Below are 12810 nucleotides of genomic sequence, written 5' to 3'. Positions count from 1 at the left end.
ACTGTGATGAAGCTGAAGGAGCCTTCATCCAAAGACCCCCAAAGACCCCTCCTCAAATTCACCAAGTGGCATTGCCCAGGCGCAACAGGGGAGGGTCTATGGAAATGGTTATCTGAGACTCATTTTAATCAGAAGCGGGGAAAGGTTATGAATATGTATAGGCGTTCCTGGGGTCATTATGAATATGTAATACTTTACTGTATTTAAGCACACTTTTTATTGTTTAAAGGTGTGCGTGTTGGGCGGAGTGAATCCCCCGCGCACCCAGCGCTGTTTTGCTTATGCTCTAATGAACACGTGTTTAAGGAATACAAGGAATTGGATTAAATGTTTTTTTTATCCATAGAAAAAGCGTAAGTTATTTATTTCAATTGGTGACCCCGACATGATAACCTTGGATAGCTCTGTGTTACCTCAGGTTCAAGGGAGGCGCTCCACTTTAATAGTGGCCCTTGGACTCGGGTGTGCGGAGAGCTACCAACGTTATTCAAAATTAAAGCATAAGCAAAAGAATTGAGAAGAATTGAGCTCACTCCCCCTGAATGCTGCAGTTTACCTGTAATCCAGAGTGCACGAAGGTCCCGACGGGAAAAGTGGACTGTAAGTACCACCGGGTCGGGTAGGTCCTGATGGGAAAAATGGACTGTAAGTACCATCAGGTCGGGTAATGTGATTGTGTGACTGGTGTTGTTTGAGACGCAATCTGTTTGCGAAGTGAGTGCGGAGTCCTTCTAAATGCAGTTCCAACACCCCGCGAGGGGCTTGGCTACTGAAGGGACAAAGTGAGTGAAGCACTCTCTCTGTGTTGTGGGTTTGAGCCCCACGTTGTAAGCTAGTTGTAGTGGGTTTGATCCCCATGTTGTGAGCCAGGTTTCGTGGGTTTGAGGTTCCCACAAGAGGTCGAAGGGGAGCGACCTGCCGGAGATACCCCCCCTCGACAGTCCCTTGGTGGGGGGGGTCATGTTAGAGTTTTGGACCCCCAACAGTCCCTTGTGGGGGGATCATGCTAGAATTCTGGGATGAAGAGAAGTTCACCCAAGGAAAAAGCAAAGGATAAATGGACTCAAGGAGTGAACCCCCCTGTTTATAACAAAATCCTGGGGAGATATAAGAAAGAAACTAGAAAAACTCAAAGAGATAAGGAGAAACAAAGAGTTAACTCATCCCTCATCCCATCTGTTGGGATGGGACAGTTTATTTGGTGTCAGAACTGGGATATTCTGTGAGAAGCGGTTTGGGGGGGGGGATAGGAGCCAGAGGCTCTAAAGGAGGACGGATCGGTCTGTGCTGTGTTCTCCGGCAGTAGGTCATGGCATCCTGGGTCAAGCCAGGCCTGGACTGCTCCCTGATATTGAGTTTGCTGAAAGATTATAAGGTTTGCCAGAGTCCTGAGGGTCTTAGGTGGGCTTCTGGACATTGGTCGTCTCCAGATATTGTAACTGAGCAAATAAGGGACTTGGCAAAAGAAAGCAGATTTGAGATTTCTGCTGTTTTGGAAGCAGCATTGATAGCAGCCCCGAAAGACAAGCAAACTGAGCAAGAGATCATTAAATCACTGTAGACAGATTTACAAGCAGAATGGTTTGAACTTCAGCAAGCGGAGAGAGAATTAGCTGATAACAAATGAATCACAGAAAAACTTGCAGAACAGTCTGCAAGATGCCTTTTAGTACTAGCTTTTTTTCTTTGTGGGTATCTTTTTGAATGTGTTGCAGTTTCGTAAGTCTTTGCCTGTTGTATGGTATAGTAAGATCACAGATTGATCCAAAATGTACATTTTGTGACAATGAGCAATTTGGCTCTTGACTGTGTGAATGTGGTGATGGGGTTTTGTGTGTGATATCCATTGCTTTTCTTTCTGGCATGCTGGCTTTGTTCTGGCATCTGGACTTGCATGGCTCTGTGATAGGCTGTGTCTCATCTCGGTGTGCTGGATTTGGCTCTTTTGTATGCGCACCGGATGGGGGGATCCTGGTTTGGGGATGGCGGTTGTGGTGCCCCAGATGAGACACTGATAAAAGCCTTGCCCGGTCCAGCTTGCTGCTGCGGGGGTGGTGCGTGCCCATGGGCTCCAGCGCGCACTGACCTGTTTTGTCAGGGAGACCCAGCGGTGCCTCCACCTGGCTGAGCAGTGAGTGGTTCAAAGGTGCAATGCTAAAATTGAGATATTGTCTTGAAGAAGTGTAATTGTGATCTGTTCGCGTATTTGAACTTGGTATTTGGTTTGCGTGTCTGAGCTCAGTATTTTAGTTAGTATATTTAGATTTGGTACCAATAGAATTTGTTTGGGGAGATAATTACAACATGAGAACCGGTTCCATTATTAAAGTACCACCTTGCTCCCCCTTAGGATGCATCTGTACACATGAGAGAAAATTAGTGGGGGAAGTGCTTTGAATATGAAATTCTGAGTTAGCTGTATTGCAGTTAGTGTTGTTCTGTGGACAGACTCATTTGGATCTAAAATTAATGTAAGGGATTGATGCTTAATACGCTGCTTATTGACATCTGTAAGAAATTACAAAAGGTAGGAGCTGAGGGATTGATGCTTAATACGCTGCTTATTGACATCTGTAAGAAATTACAAAAGGTAGGAGCTGAGGGATGTAACTATTGCTCAGCTAATTGAAATTGCATATAAAGTTTATAGACGCAGGAATTAAATGAAGAGAGAAAAAGGGCAAGAGGAGCCCAAGCCTGTGCCTGGCAGCTTCCCCTTGATAAGCTGCGGCGAGAAGAAAAAAAAAAAAAAGAAGGTGAAAAGCTGAGTGCCTGCTAAAGCGGTGAGAAGAGAGAAAAAAAAAAAAAAAAAGGGGGCGGGGAGAGTGGCGGCTGCTGGAGCTGGAGCTGCAGCTCCTCTCCTCCGGGCTTGCCGCCCGCGGGGGATGAAGCGGGGGGGCAGTCGCCGCCTGGCCCGTTCCTGCTGGGCTGCTTTGTTGTGTGTAACGCGTACAGAGCACGCTGATTTCCCCTTAGATATCCACCTTCTGACCCAGGTTCAGAAGTAGGAATTCGGCCAGTAATAGAGAAATTCCTGCAAATAGGGTTATTAAAGGAGTGTGAGTCCAATTACAACACCCCTATGTTGCCTGTCCGCAAGCTAGATAGGTCATATTAGGTGGTTCAGGACTTATGAGATATAAACAAAATAGCTGAGGACCTCTACCCAGTGGTAGCAGACACCCTTCTGAGAGTACACCTAATTTGACTTGGTTTATCATTTTAGATTTAAAAGATGCTTTCTTTTGCCTCCCTCTCCATGAAGCTAGCCAGACAATATTTGCATTTGAATGAGAGAACCCTAAAAATAAAGGTAAAACCCAGCTCACTTGGGTGGTGTTGCCACAAAGATTCACGAATAGCCCGACAATATTTGGAAATCAGCTTGTTAAAGATTTTGAATTCTGGGAAGCCTCGTCTGATGAAAGACAGATGCTACAATATCTGGATGACATTTTCATCGCTACTAGAACCAAGGAGACGTGCGTGACCTGGACCATATGGACCAGAAACACCTGCAATGGAATAAGGAAGCCACACGAGCCTTTAAGGAACTTAAAAAGGCTTTGATGTCAGCCCCTGCTCTAGGACTCCAATACGTGAGTAAACCATTTTTCCTATTCTTTCACGAGAAGCAGGGAATAGCCTTGGGTATATTGGCACAGGATCTTGGCCCATATCGACGAGCAGTGGCCTATTTCTCTGAACAGTTAGACGCAACTGCAAAGGGGTGGCCTGGATGCCTGCAGGCAGTTGCTGCAGTGGTACTGAATATACAGGAGGCCTGGAGATTTACCATGGGTCAGAAAATGACTGTGCTAGTATCCCATACAGTGTCTAACAAGATGGTGTAGAAGTTATCGTCACTAACGTTGTCAACCCAGCTTCTTTCCTCAGTGGTAACTTTGGAGAACCAGTTCATCATGACTGCCTGGAGACCATCAAAGCAACATCATCCAATTGACCAGATCTAAAAGACATTCATATTGAAAACTCTGACAACTGTTTTATGGATGGAGGGTTGTGCATATGCACAGAGCAATTTGGAAAGAAAAGGGACTTTTGAACTCTCAAGGCAAACATATCAAACGTGCAGAGGAGATGTTGAAACTATCGGAAGTAGTTAAACTTCCTAAGAAAATGGCAATCATGCATAATAGGGCACACCAGAAAGTGAGCTCGGAATCAGAAAAGGCTGGTGGACAGAGAGGCAAAACAAACGGCTAAGCAAAAGGTAAAAACAGAAAGTGCTCTAGTCCTTCGGGGACAGGTCTCTTTAAAAGGTAAGCCAGAGTATACTAAAGAGAATCGAAACTCATCATAGATTTAGAGGAATAATATAATAAGGAAGGGTGGGTTCACACCCCTCAGGGAAAACTTATTATCCCCTTTCATGTAGTTTGGCCTTTAGTAAGGGAAGAACATAAGAAAGGATTTTGGGGAATAGAACCACTATGCAAATATTTGATTAGGGAAACAGGAGCTAGAAATTTGTCTATCACTGTAGAACAGGTGACAGCAGTGTGATCTTTGCCTCCAGACTAATCCCAAAATATGCCCAAGCTAGAAATGGGTCAAATGGGGAAGGGGAATGGGCCTGGACCACAATGGCAAATTGAGTTTTCAGAACTCCCAGGAAAAGGGGGGTACCAATATTTGTTGGTATTAACTGATACTTTTTCAGGCTGGCCAGAAGCATTCCCTACCAGGACAGCAAAAGTTTAGGAGTCTTTTGCAGAAAACTTTGGGAAACTACAGAAACAGCGGTTCGGGCTGCAGAGAAAGGATGGACACATGCATCTCGAGTTAAAGGACCCCTGACGGAAGAAAGAACCTGGAAAGTAACTCAAGGATAGGGGGAATTGAAATTAACATGGGATCGGTGATGTAACTACTATCAGTATTGTTCATATGAATGTCCAGTATAAATGAAAATCAGAATGTTTTAATAGTTAAGCATGTTGGACTAAGTTGTATATGTAATTCTTTTATCTGTATTTGATGTTTAGGTATATCCACAACGGGAAATTACCAACAGGATTGTGTAATAAGCATTTAAGAATAGAAGATAAGGAAACCAAAGCTAGGTTGAGAATTCTAACAGTCACTGGAAGAATACAAAAAGAATAGTGAAGAATGATGGGAGGTATTTACTAAAGGGGTGTATGGGAATTTAGAGAGTCCACCAGTGACAGGAAGAATAGAGTGTAAGAAGAGAAATCAAATTTCATGTTGTCCTGTTGCTCCTGGGAAGTGAAGGCCAAGAGTTTGGAATACAATAAAAAGTCATCACCTAACGGCAAAAATAGGAAAGGCGGGGACACTACCCTTGCTGCCGAGAAGATTATGAACTCAGCTGCCAGCTGCAACCTGGTAGGCCAGAGAGGCAGAGGGTGTAGAAACCTGGACCTGATACTCTTGCTAGGAGTGGTGACTTATTGTTCCCAACTTAGCCTTGCCAATCCCTGTACCAAGCGCTATGAGCACGTGAGAATAGGACGACTGACACAATATGTTCTCAATTATCACACTCATTAATTCTGGATGTTATGATAGAACAAAACTGGAAAATGTGAAATCCAAGGGCAGAAGTTATGGGTAGCAACTAATCTAGGGAAAGGTGAACTCGGTGTAGGCTCTGTCTCCTGCCCTAGGGGAGAACAGAGTATCTGTTTTTCACAAACTGGCATGTGGGGCTATTCAGATGGAGGGGGAGTGCAAGATCAGTATAAGGAGGAGTCAGTTAAAAGTGCTACTCATGAATTGAAAAGAAGGCAAGAGAAACAGAAAGTGGTACAGAAAAGCAGTGATTGGTATGAAGAAATAAGGCAAAAAGACAAGGGATTACAATTAACAACAGTAGGGAAAAACCTGTTTATAGATCTTATGGAAAAGATAGCCCGGGAATTAAATGTCACATCATGCTGGATATGTGGGCAGTCTCAAATGGTAGAACAGTGGCCTTGGAGAGGAGAGAGTGTAAGCCCAGAAGGATTACTGGTATGGAACAGAACTCATGTAACTCGGGGAAAATGACCAGAAGGATGGGTATTAAGTCACTTAATAATAGGGCAGATATGCATATCAAGGGATGATGGTAAACTGGATTTTACTGAATACATTGGGCAAACCCCTTGTAAGTTAGTGTTACGAGTAAATTCATCAAATACTTCTATTCCTCCCACTTGGTGGCCAGGTCCACCTAATGGATATTGGTCTCGAAATTGTAGCCTGGGAAACGAAACGATATGCTGGAAGAATTGAAGCAAAGCAAATCCTTTTGAGGAAACTGGGGATTTAAGGAGATATTGGCAGAATCCTGGCTCTACCGATGTAAACGAACCATGGAAAGCTCCTGATGGATTATTTTGGATATGTGGGAATAGAGCTTATAAGGAGTTAATACCTAAATGGAGAGGGTCTTGTACAACAGGGATAATTCAACCAGCATTTTTCCTTTTACCAAAGGAAAAAGGGAGTAATCTGGGGAAACCTCTGTAAGAAACTTTAAACAGAGAGAAGAGGGGTTTAATAAATGTCCCCATAGGAGGAACGCAAACTTGGAAAGATGATGAATGGCCTGCGAAAAGGATAATTGAATACTATGATCCAGCCACCTGGGCCCAAGATGGAAGCTGGGGATACCGTACCCCAATATATATGCTAAACCGAATTATCCAGTTGCAAGCAGTGGTTGAAATAATAAGCAACCGGACAGCTGAGGCACTGAATCTTATAGCAAGACAATTGTCTCAGACCAGGGCTGCAGTGTACCAAAATCGAGTAGCCTTAGATTATCTTTTAGCTGAAGAAGGGGGTGTCTGTGGGAAATGGAATACTTCTGAGTGTTGTTTGGAAATAGATGATAATGGGGAAGCTATAATGAAAATAGCAGAGGAGATAAAACGAGTTGCACATGTACCAGTACAGAAATGGAATTCTATACTTACTAGCCATTGGTGGGATAACTTATTTGGGGGAGCCTTCTGGAAGAAAATAGGGTTCATGATAGTATGTGCATTTCTGGGTTTACTGTTTGCACCATGTATGATCCCGTGCTTTATTCGGTTAATACATTCAGTAGTCCAAGGCATGCAAATCTCAGCTATGCCTATAGATCCTGAAATGGCAACAAAAGGAATAGGGTATTAATTGATGATTTTAAAAGATAACACCAAACTGGACCTAGCTGCCACTAGGCAAGTACTACCTAACTTTGAGGCCAAAGCACGAATCAATAGGATAAAAAGAAAACGGGGGAATTGTGAAAAATGCAGTTGTGATTCGTGCTAAGATGTTTAATGTTTACAGATATAACCAAATGAGGCACGGGCTCTGAACTTGGAAAAAGGTGGTTAAGTTCTATGTACAAAGTTATGAAACTTGCTTATGAAGTTATATTGACAGAGGGAACTAACATTTTAAGGGTTAACTAAACTTACAATGGGTGCCTACTAACAAGCTAACACTTTAAGGCTTAGTCACACAATAAATGCTTAGTTTAGAGCTTTATGTTAAGAAGAACAGAACCCCATCGAATGCCAAGATAAGAAGTTTTACTGCACCTAGCTGTAAACTTGAGGAGACAAGATAACGAAGATTTACAGCAAAAGGGGGCGCCAGTCTGGTTTCATTCAACTTGGCAGCTTGGGTCCCAGTCAATTCAACATAATGAGCCAAAGGTAAAAAGTTCACTGTGATGAAGCTGAAGGAGCCTTCATCCAAAGACCCCCAAAGACCCCTCCTCAAATTCACCAAGTGGCATTGCCCAGGCGCAACAGGGGAGGGTCTATGGAAATGGTTATCTGAGACTCATTTTAATCAGAAGCGGGGAAAGGTTATGAATATGTATAGGCGTTCCTGGGGTCATTATGAATATGTAATACTTTACTGTATTTAAGCACACTTTTTATTGTTTAAAGGTGTGCGTGTTGGGCGGAGTGAATCCCCCGCGCACCCAGCGCTGTTTTGCTTATGCTCTAATGAACACGTGTTTAAGGAATACAAGGAATTGGATTAAATGTTTTTTTTATCCATAGAAAAAGCGTAAGTTATTTATTTCAGGCTGCTGCCAGATCACTGGGGCATGGTGGCCCCTGGGGACAGCTCAGCATTATAGCCCAGTCATTATACCTGGTACATCTCAAAAACTGCCACTCCTCTCTTCTGAAGTCTTGCCAGACAGTGTGGAGAGAGCCAGGTGGGGTTTATCTAGAGCAGCCACGGACCTCACAAGTACAGTTTCGAAGAGCCTAGCCTGTCAATTTGATATCCACACTACTCTCACCTGGATTCAGGTGGCTGACCCACCCCAGGGGAGGAGCAGGAACTCCTTTCCTCTTTCTCTTTGCAGAGGTCTCAGATAAAGCTTATGGATTCTTCTCTGGCTTTATGTCCTTTGTCATGTGCTCTGAAGGATGGAGCCCTCAGGGTGCTGTGATCTGCTCCTTATAGGGTGCCCTGACAGAGGGGGCAGGATGCTACCATCTTTTTCCTTCCAGCTTGGACCCTGCTTTGGCAGGGAAATCAGAACTGGGCTCAGGGATTAGTCCCAAATTATCATAAATAATTAAACCTTTTCCCATCCTCAAGGGATCCCATCTCCTTTCTCAGATAGGACTGCTATCTAGCAGCATTAGGCAGTAGAGGAGTGGTAGAAGGGATGGTAGGCTGCTGTTGCCAGCTATTTCATGTTCCTTAGTGTCCTCTTCCTTGCAGGGATGTGATGCAGGGCTGAGGGTTTGGCAGCTGCCTTTTCCTTCCACCTCTCAAGTGGACTGGTGGCAAAACACAGCCATGCCTCGAATGGCAGAGGGAAACAGGACTGGCCAGAGAAAGTTTATGCCCCTGCTGAAACCCCTGAGAAAGGGGCTTGAAAGACGAGAGGGGCTTTATGGGCCTCAGGTTGCTGGCTGCAGCTGCTTTGAGTACTGCAGGAGCATAAGCAGGGCTGGGGGATGAGAGATGTCATCCCAAACCATAGAGCCCTGCAGCTGGAACCTTGCCATTGAACTTCGTTAAGTCGCACTTTTACCACATCACATTTCAATAAAACCACTTTTGCTGATACCTTTGACAGTGGTTCATTAAGTGGTCTAAATCACCCATTCATGACAAATTGGCATAGTCAGCAGGATCCTAAATCAGGATTTGTGACAGAACTGAAACTGATGGACATGATAAAGTCTGACTGTGCTAAGTGGGCAAAAAATGTGTTTAATTTGTTGCTGCTGCTGCTTCTGTCCTACTTCTTCTCCAACATTTCATGCAGTACATCTCCCTAACTGACACATTAAGAGCTTTAGCTGCATCACTTACTGTGCCTGGCACACTGGGGCTATGCTGTGCACATCTGGGTGGAATGCTCGCTGCTATACTTGGACCCAAGCTTGTCCCTAGGTTCAGAGGAAAAGGGATTCTTGGGTGTTCCTCTGTTCATGCTTGGCTGAGGTCTGCATCCAAGTCTACTAGGGTATCCTCACCTAATAAGGACCCTGCTATTGCCAGGACACACAATATTGATGGCATCCTCATCTGTTCTGCTCTCCTGCTGTAGCACACTGAAGTTTGTGTGTTTTTCTGGGCTCTAGTCTCCAAAGAATCCTTTAAGATCTCAGAGAAGCAACAAGAAGGTGCTGTGAGCATCCTCTGTGCATAAGGATAACAGTTAAAAACCAAGAATTGCAGTGAACTTCCTATATCAGCAAAAATTCCTTCCCTTTAAGAAGCATGTGTTATTTCTATACATTATTTCTTTAATAGAGCCCTGATCTGCTGACAAAGCATTTTAGCCCCAACAGTCAATAAGCAGACAGTAACCTTTCCTGGTTAAAAGCTGAGTGTGCAGCACAGAGAAGAGAAAGGAGGAGCCCACATCACTGAACAGTCAGAACAAATTCAGTTAACTGTCAGGTACAGTTTAAGGCTCATAATTAATAAATCAAACACAGAAAAAAAAAACCCAACATAATCCAATATTGTGTGCAGATGCTGTGGTCTGTTCTGGAGCCAATTTACATTAATTACATTGGGCTCTACTTGCTTCCCTGGAGTGATACACAGAAACTCATCTACCTCTGGAGACATTAGAAGGAATTAGAGAAATAATAACATCTGGGCAATTCAGAATTGGGGAATCATAGAATCACTTAAGTCGGAAAAGACCTTTAAGATCAAGTCCAACCATTCCCCTGCAGTGGGAGAGAGAAACAGGTGGAACCTACAATTAGATACACAGGACTCTGAGAAGCCAGAAAACTTAGTACTATTGCCCTTTTCTGTGTTGATTATGTCAAAGATACCAACACCTGAGCAGGCAGCCTTGTCAATTCAGATGGTGCTAGTCTTTTAAATGTCAGGAACAAGGTGTAAATCACCTTTGGGGACATCACTCTTTTAAACCAGCTCTCTAAGTACTTCATAGAAAACAGCAACAAGAGTAATATGTACTATGCAATGCGGCTTCTGAACAGACCTTATCACTGCTGTGGTGCTGCCTACTGGGGTTAGGATTTGCTAGACCAGGTAGTTTTTATTCTTATCACTACTTCAATTAAAGAATTTTTTCCTCCTTCTGTCAGAGAATTTCAATATTTTGCTTAATTTGTTTTGCCTCTCAACCTTCTGCTAGTGAAATAAGCAGGAGATATCTGAGCTGCTTCTCATATTTGAGGTGAAAGATTATAGTGGATGAGGGCAATGCAAAGAAGAGAAACCTGTAATTTGCAGCTTTGCTTCAGGCACAACCCCCCATTCAGACTCCAGCTGCTTTGGCCCATTCTCATTACGAAGTAAAATAATTTGTGTAGAAGCAGATCTTCAGGATTAGTTCACTTTCCTAGACTTTCAGACCTGTAGGTACTGTAGAAATTTGGACTGACCAAAGGATGGACAGATAATGCCCATCAAAATGATTCAGCTACCTTACAGGCTCCTCCTTCATAACTTTTTATCTGAAGGCATATTAGCCAACAGCGATTTGTGCAACACAACATGTGAGTGGTTGTGTGTCTTTTGGCTTGCGAGGTGCGTGGGTAGCTAGTAACCTGTCATGAGAGAGGTGTATGTATGACAGTGGAGGGCTGAGAAGGCCAGTAAAGCCCTGGTGGGGTGGCATAACAAATCAAGCAAATTGCAGTGACAGAAAGACTAGGCACATCTGGTGAACATCATGCCACATCATGCTCATATTCATATGCCCATACTTTGCTCCTGCGCTTTGCTGACTGGTACCTCCCTTCCCTCCATCTCACCTACTTACGCACTCCCTCCTGCTCAGAGCTCTCTGCTGAATTCCAGTGAATTTCTCTGTTCCAGCTTCTCTTAATGTCTTTACTGTTTCCCAGAGCCTGTGTCAGCTACAGTGTTTCATGCACCTCTTCCCTTCTGCCCCTCTATTTCTCCTCTAACTAATCTTCAATAATGTCTGTCATAACTGTTTTTCTGTCTTCATCTTTGCTGCTCTGTCTGCAGACAGCCCTACTACCCTTAATGTGATCCAGCTGTTCACTCTCTCATCCCCTCCAAAAGAGAGCCTGGAGATAACCTACAGGAATTATGCATATGCAATTTCTCTTATAAATGGAAAGAGTAATAACACATGAAATAATGTTAAAATAAATTCCTCCCAAGCCCCAAGAGACCTCCAAGTGGTAGGTTGCACTTTTATCTTCATGAAGAAAATCTATAGCAGTGCTATATTGCCACTGCACTCTGGCTTCCACATTACTCATTCCACCTGTACAAAGCACAGACTGTATTCAAGAAAATGGGTGCTAGGGTAGACATAAAATCCTCTTGTGTCACCCCAGCCCAGCCTTTTGGCTTTCTGTGTGAAAATAAGGAGATGAGAGCACCTGAATGGCCATAGCAAGGCCTGACCTAAGCAGATGGCTCAGGAAGAGGTGAAGGAAGTCTTTTCTCTGACAAATAACCATAGCACTCACCCTCCCAAGGGGAGGAAAATGGCTTTGTGCACTTAATGTAATGATGTCACTTAATTAGGTACCTTGCAGTGAACTATGTAACAGGCTTCCTCTTCTTAAGTCATCTCCAGATGGTAAATTTCAGTTTACAGCAGATCGAGTTTCTCCTGACATATTTTTCTTGTTTCTATAATTCCAGTTTTCATGGGTTTTTTTTCTCTATGGCATTTCCAAGTCTTTGTTGTACTGGTGTCTCCCAAATACAGAATCATAGAATCATTTAAGTTGGAAAAGACCTTTAAGATCATCGAGTCCAACCATTAACCTAACACTAACAAGTCCACCACTAAACCATGTCCCTAAGCACTGCATCTACACATCTTTTAAATACTTCCAGGGATCGTGACTCAACCACTTCCATGGACAGCCTGTTCCAGTGCTTGACAACCCTTTTCAAGAAGAAATTTTTCTTAATAACCAATCTAAACTTCCACAACTTGAGGCCATTTCCTCTTGTCCTGTCACTTGTTACCTGGGAAAAGAGATGAACACCCTCCATGCTACAACCTCCTTACAGGCAGCTGTAGAGAGCCATAAGGTCTCCTCTCAGCCTCCTCCTCTCCAGGTTAAAAAACCCCAGTTTCCTCAGCTGCTCCTCATAAGACTTGTGCTCCAGACCCTTCACCAGCTTCGTTCTTCTTTGGATGCGCTCCAGCACCTCAATGTCTTTCTTGTAGTGACGAGCCCAAAAGTGAACACAGTATTTGAGGTGCAGTCTCACCAGTCCCAATTACAAAGGGATGATCATTTCCCTGGTTCTGCTGGCAACACTATTTCTGATACAAGCCAGGATGCTGTTGGACTTCTTGGCCACCTGGGCACACTG

The 12810-nt window shown here is 43.7% G+C and overlaps 1 protein-coding gene across 18 annotated transcripts in view; it reads right to left on the bottom strand.

Annotated features, from left to right (window-relative positions):
• LOC135577076 (protein FAM219A-like) overlaps nt 1-12810 on the bottom strand; it is a 182421-nt gene that overhangs the window by 47916 nt on the left and 121695 nt on the right. The window contains exon 1 of one of the 18 annotated variants that reach the window (XM_065044741.1): nt 557-1409. The exons of the other annotated variants lie outside the window; for them this stretch is intronic. Within the exon in view, the coding sequence (XP_064900813.1) occupies nt 557-656 (100 nt within the window). The 5' untranslated portion in view covers nt 657-1409. Of the gene's footprint in view, nt 1-556; nt 1410-12810 lie in introns of those variants that run through there. 18 annotated transcript variants of the gene reach the window in all.

Source organism: Columba livia, chromosome W, assembly GCF_036013475.1.
Source record: "Columba livia isolate bColLiv1 breed racing homer chromosome W, bColLiv1.pat.W.v2, whole genome shotgun sequence".
Taxonomy (NCBI): domain Eukaryota; kingdom Metazoa; phylum Chordata; class Aves; order Columbiformes; family Columbidae; genus Columba; species Columba livia.
This window is presented reverse-complemented; position numbering and strand designations above follow the sequence as displayed.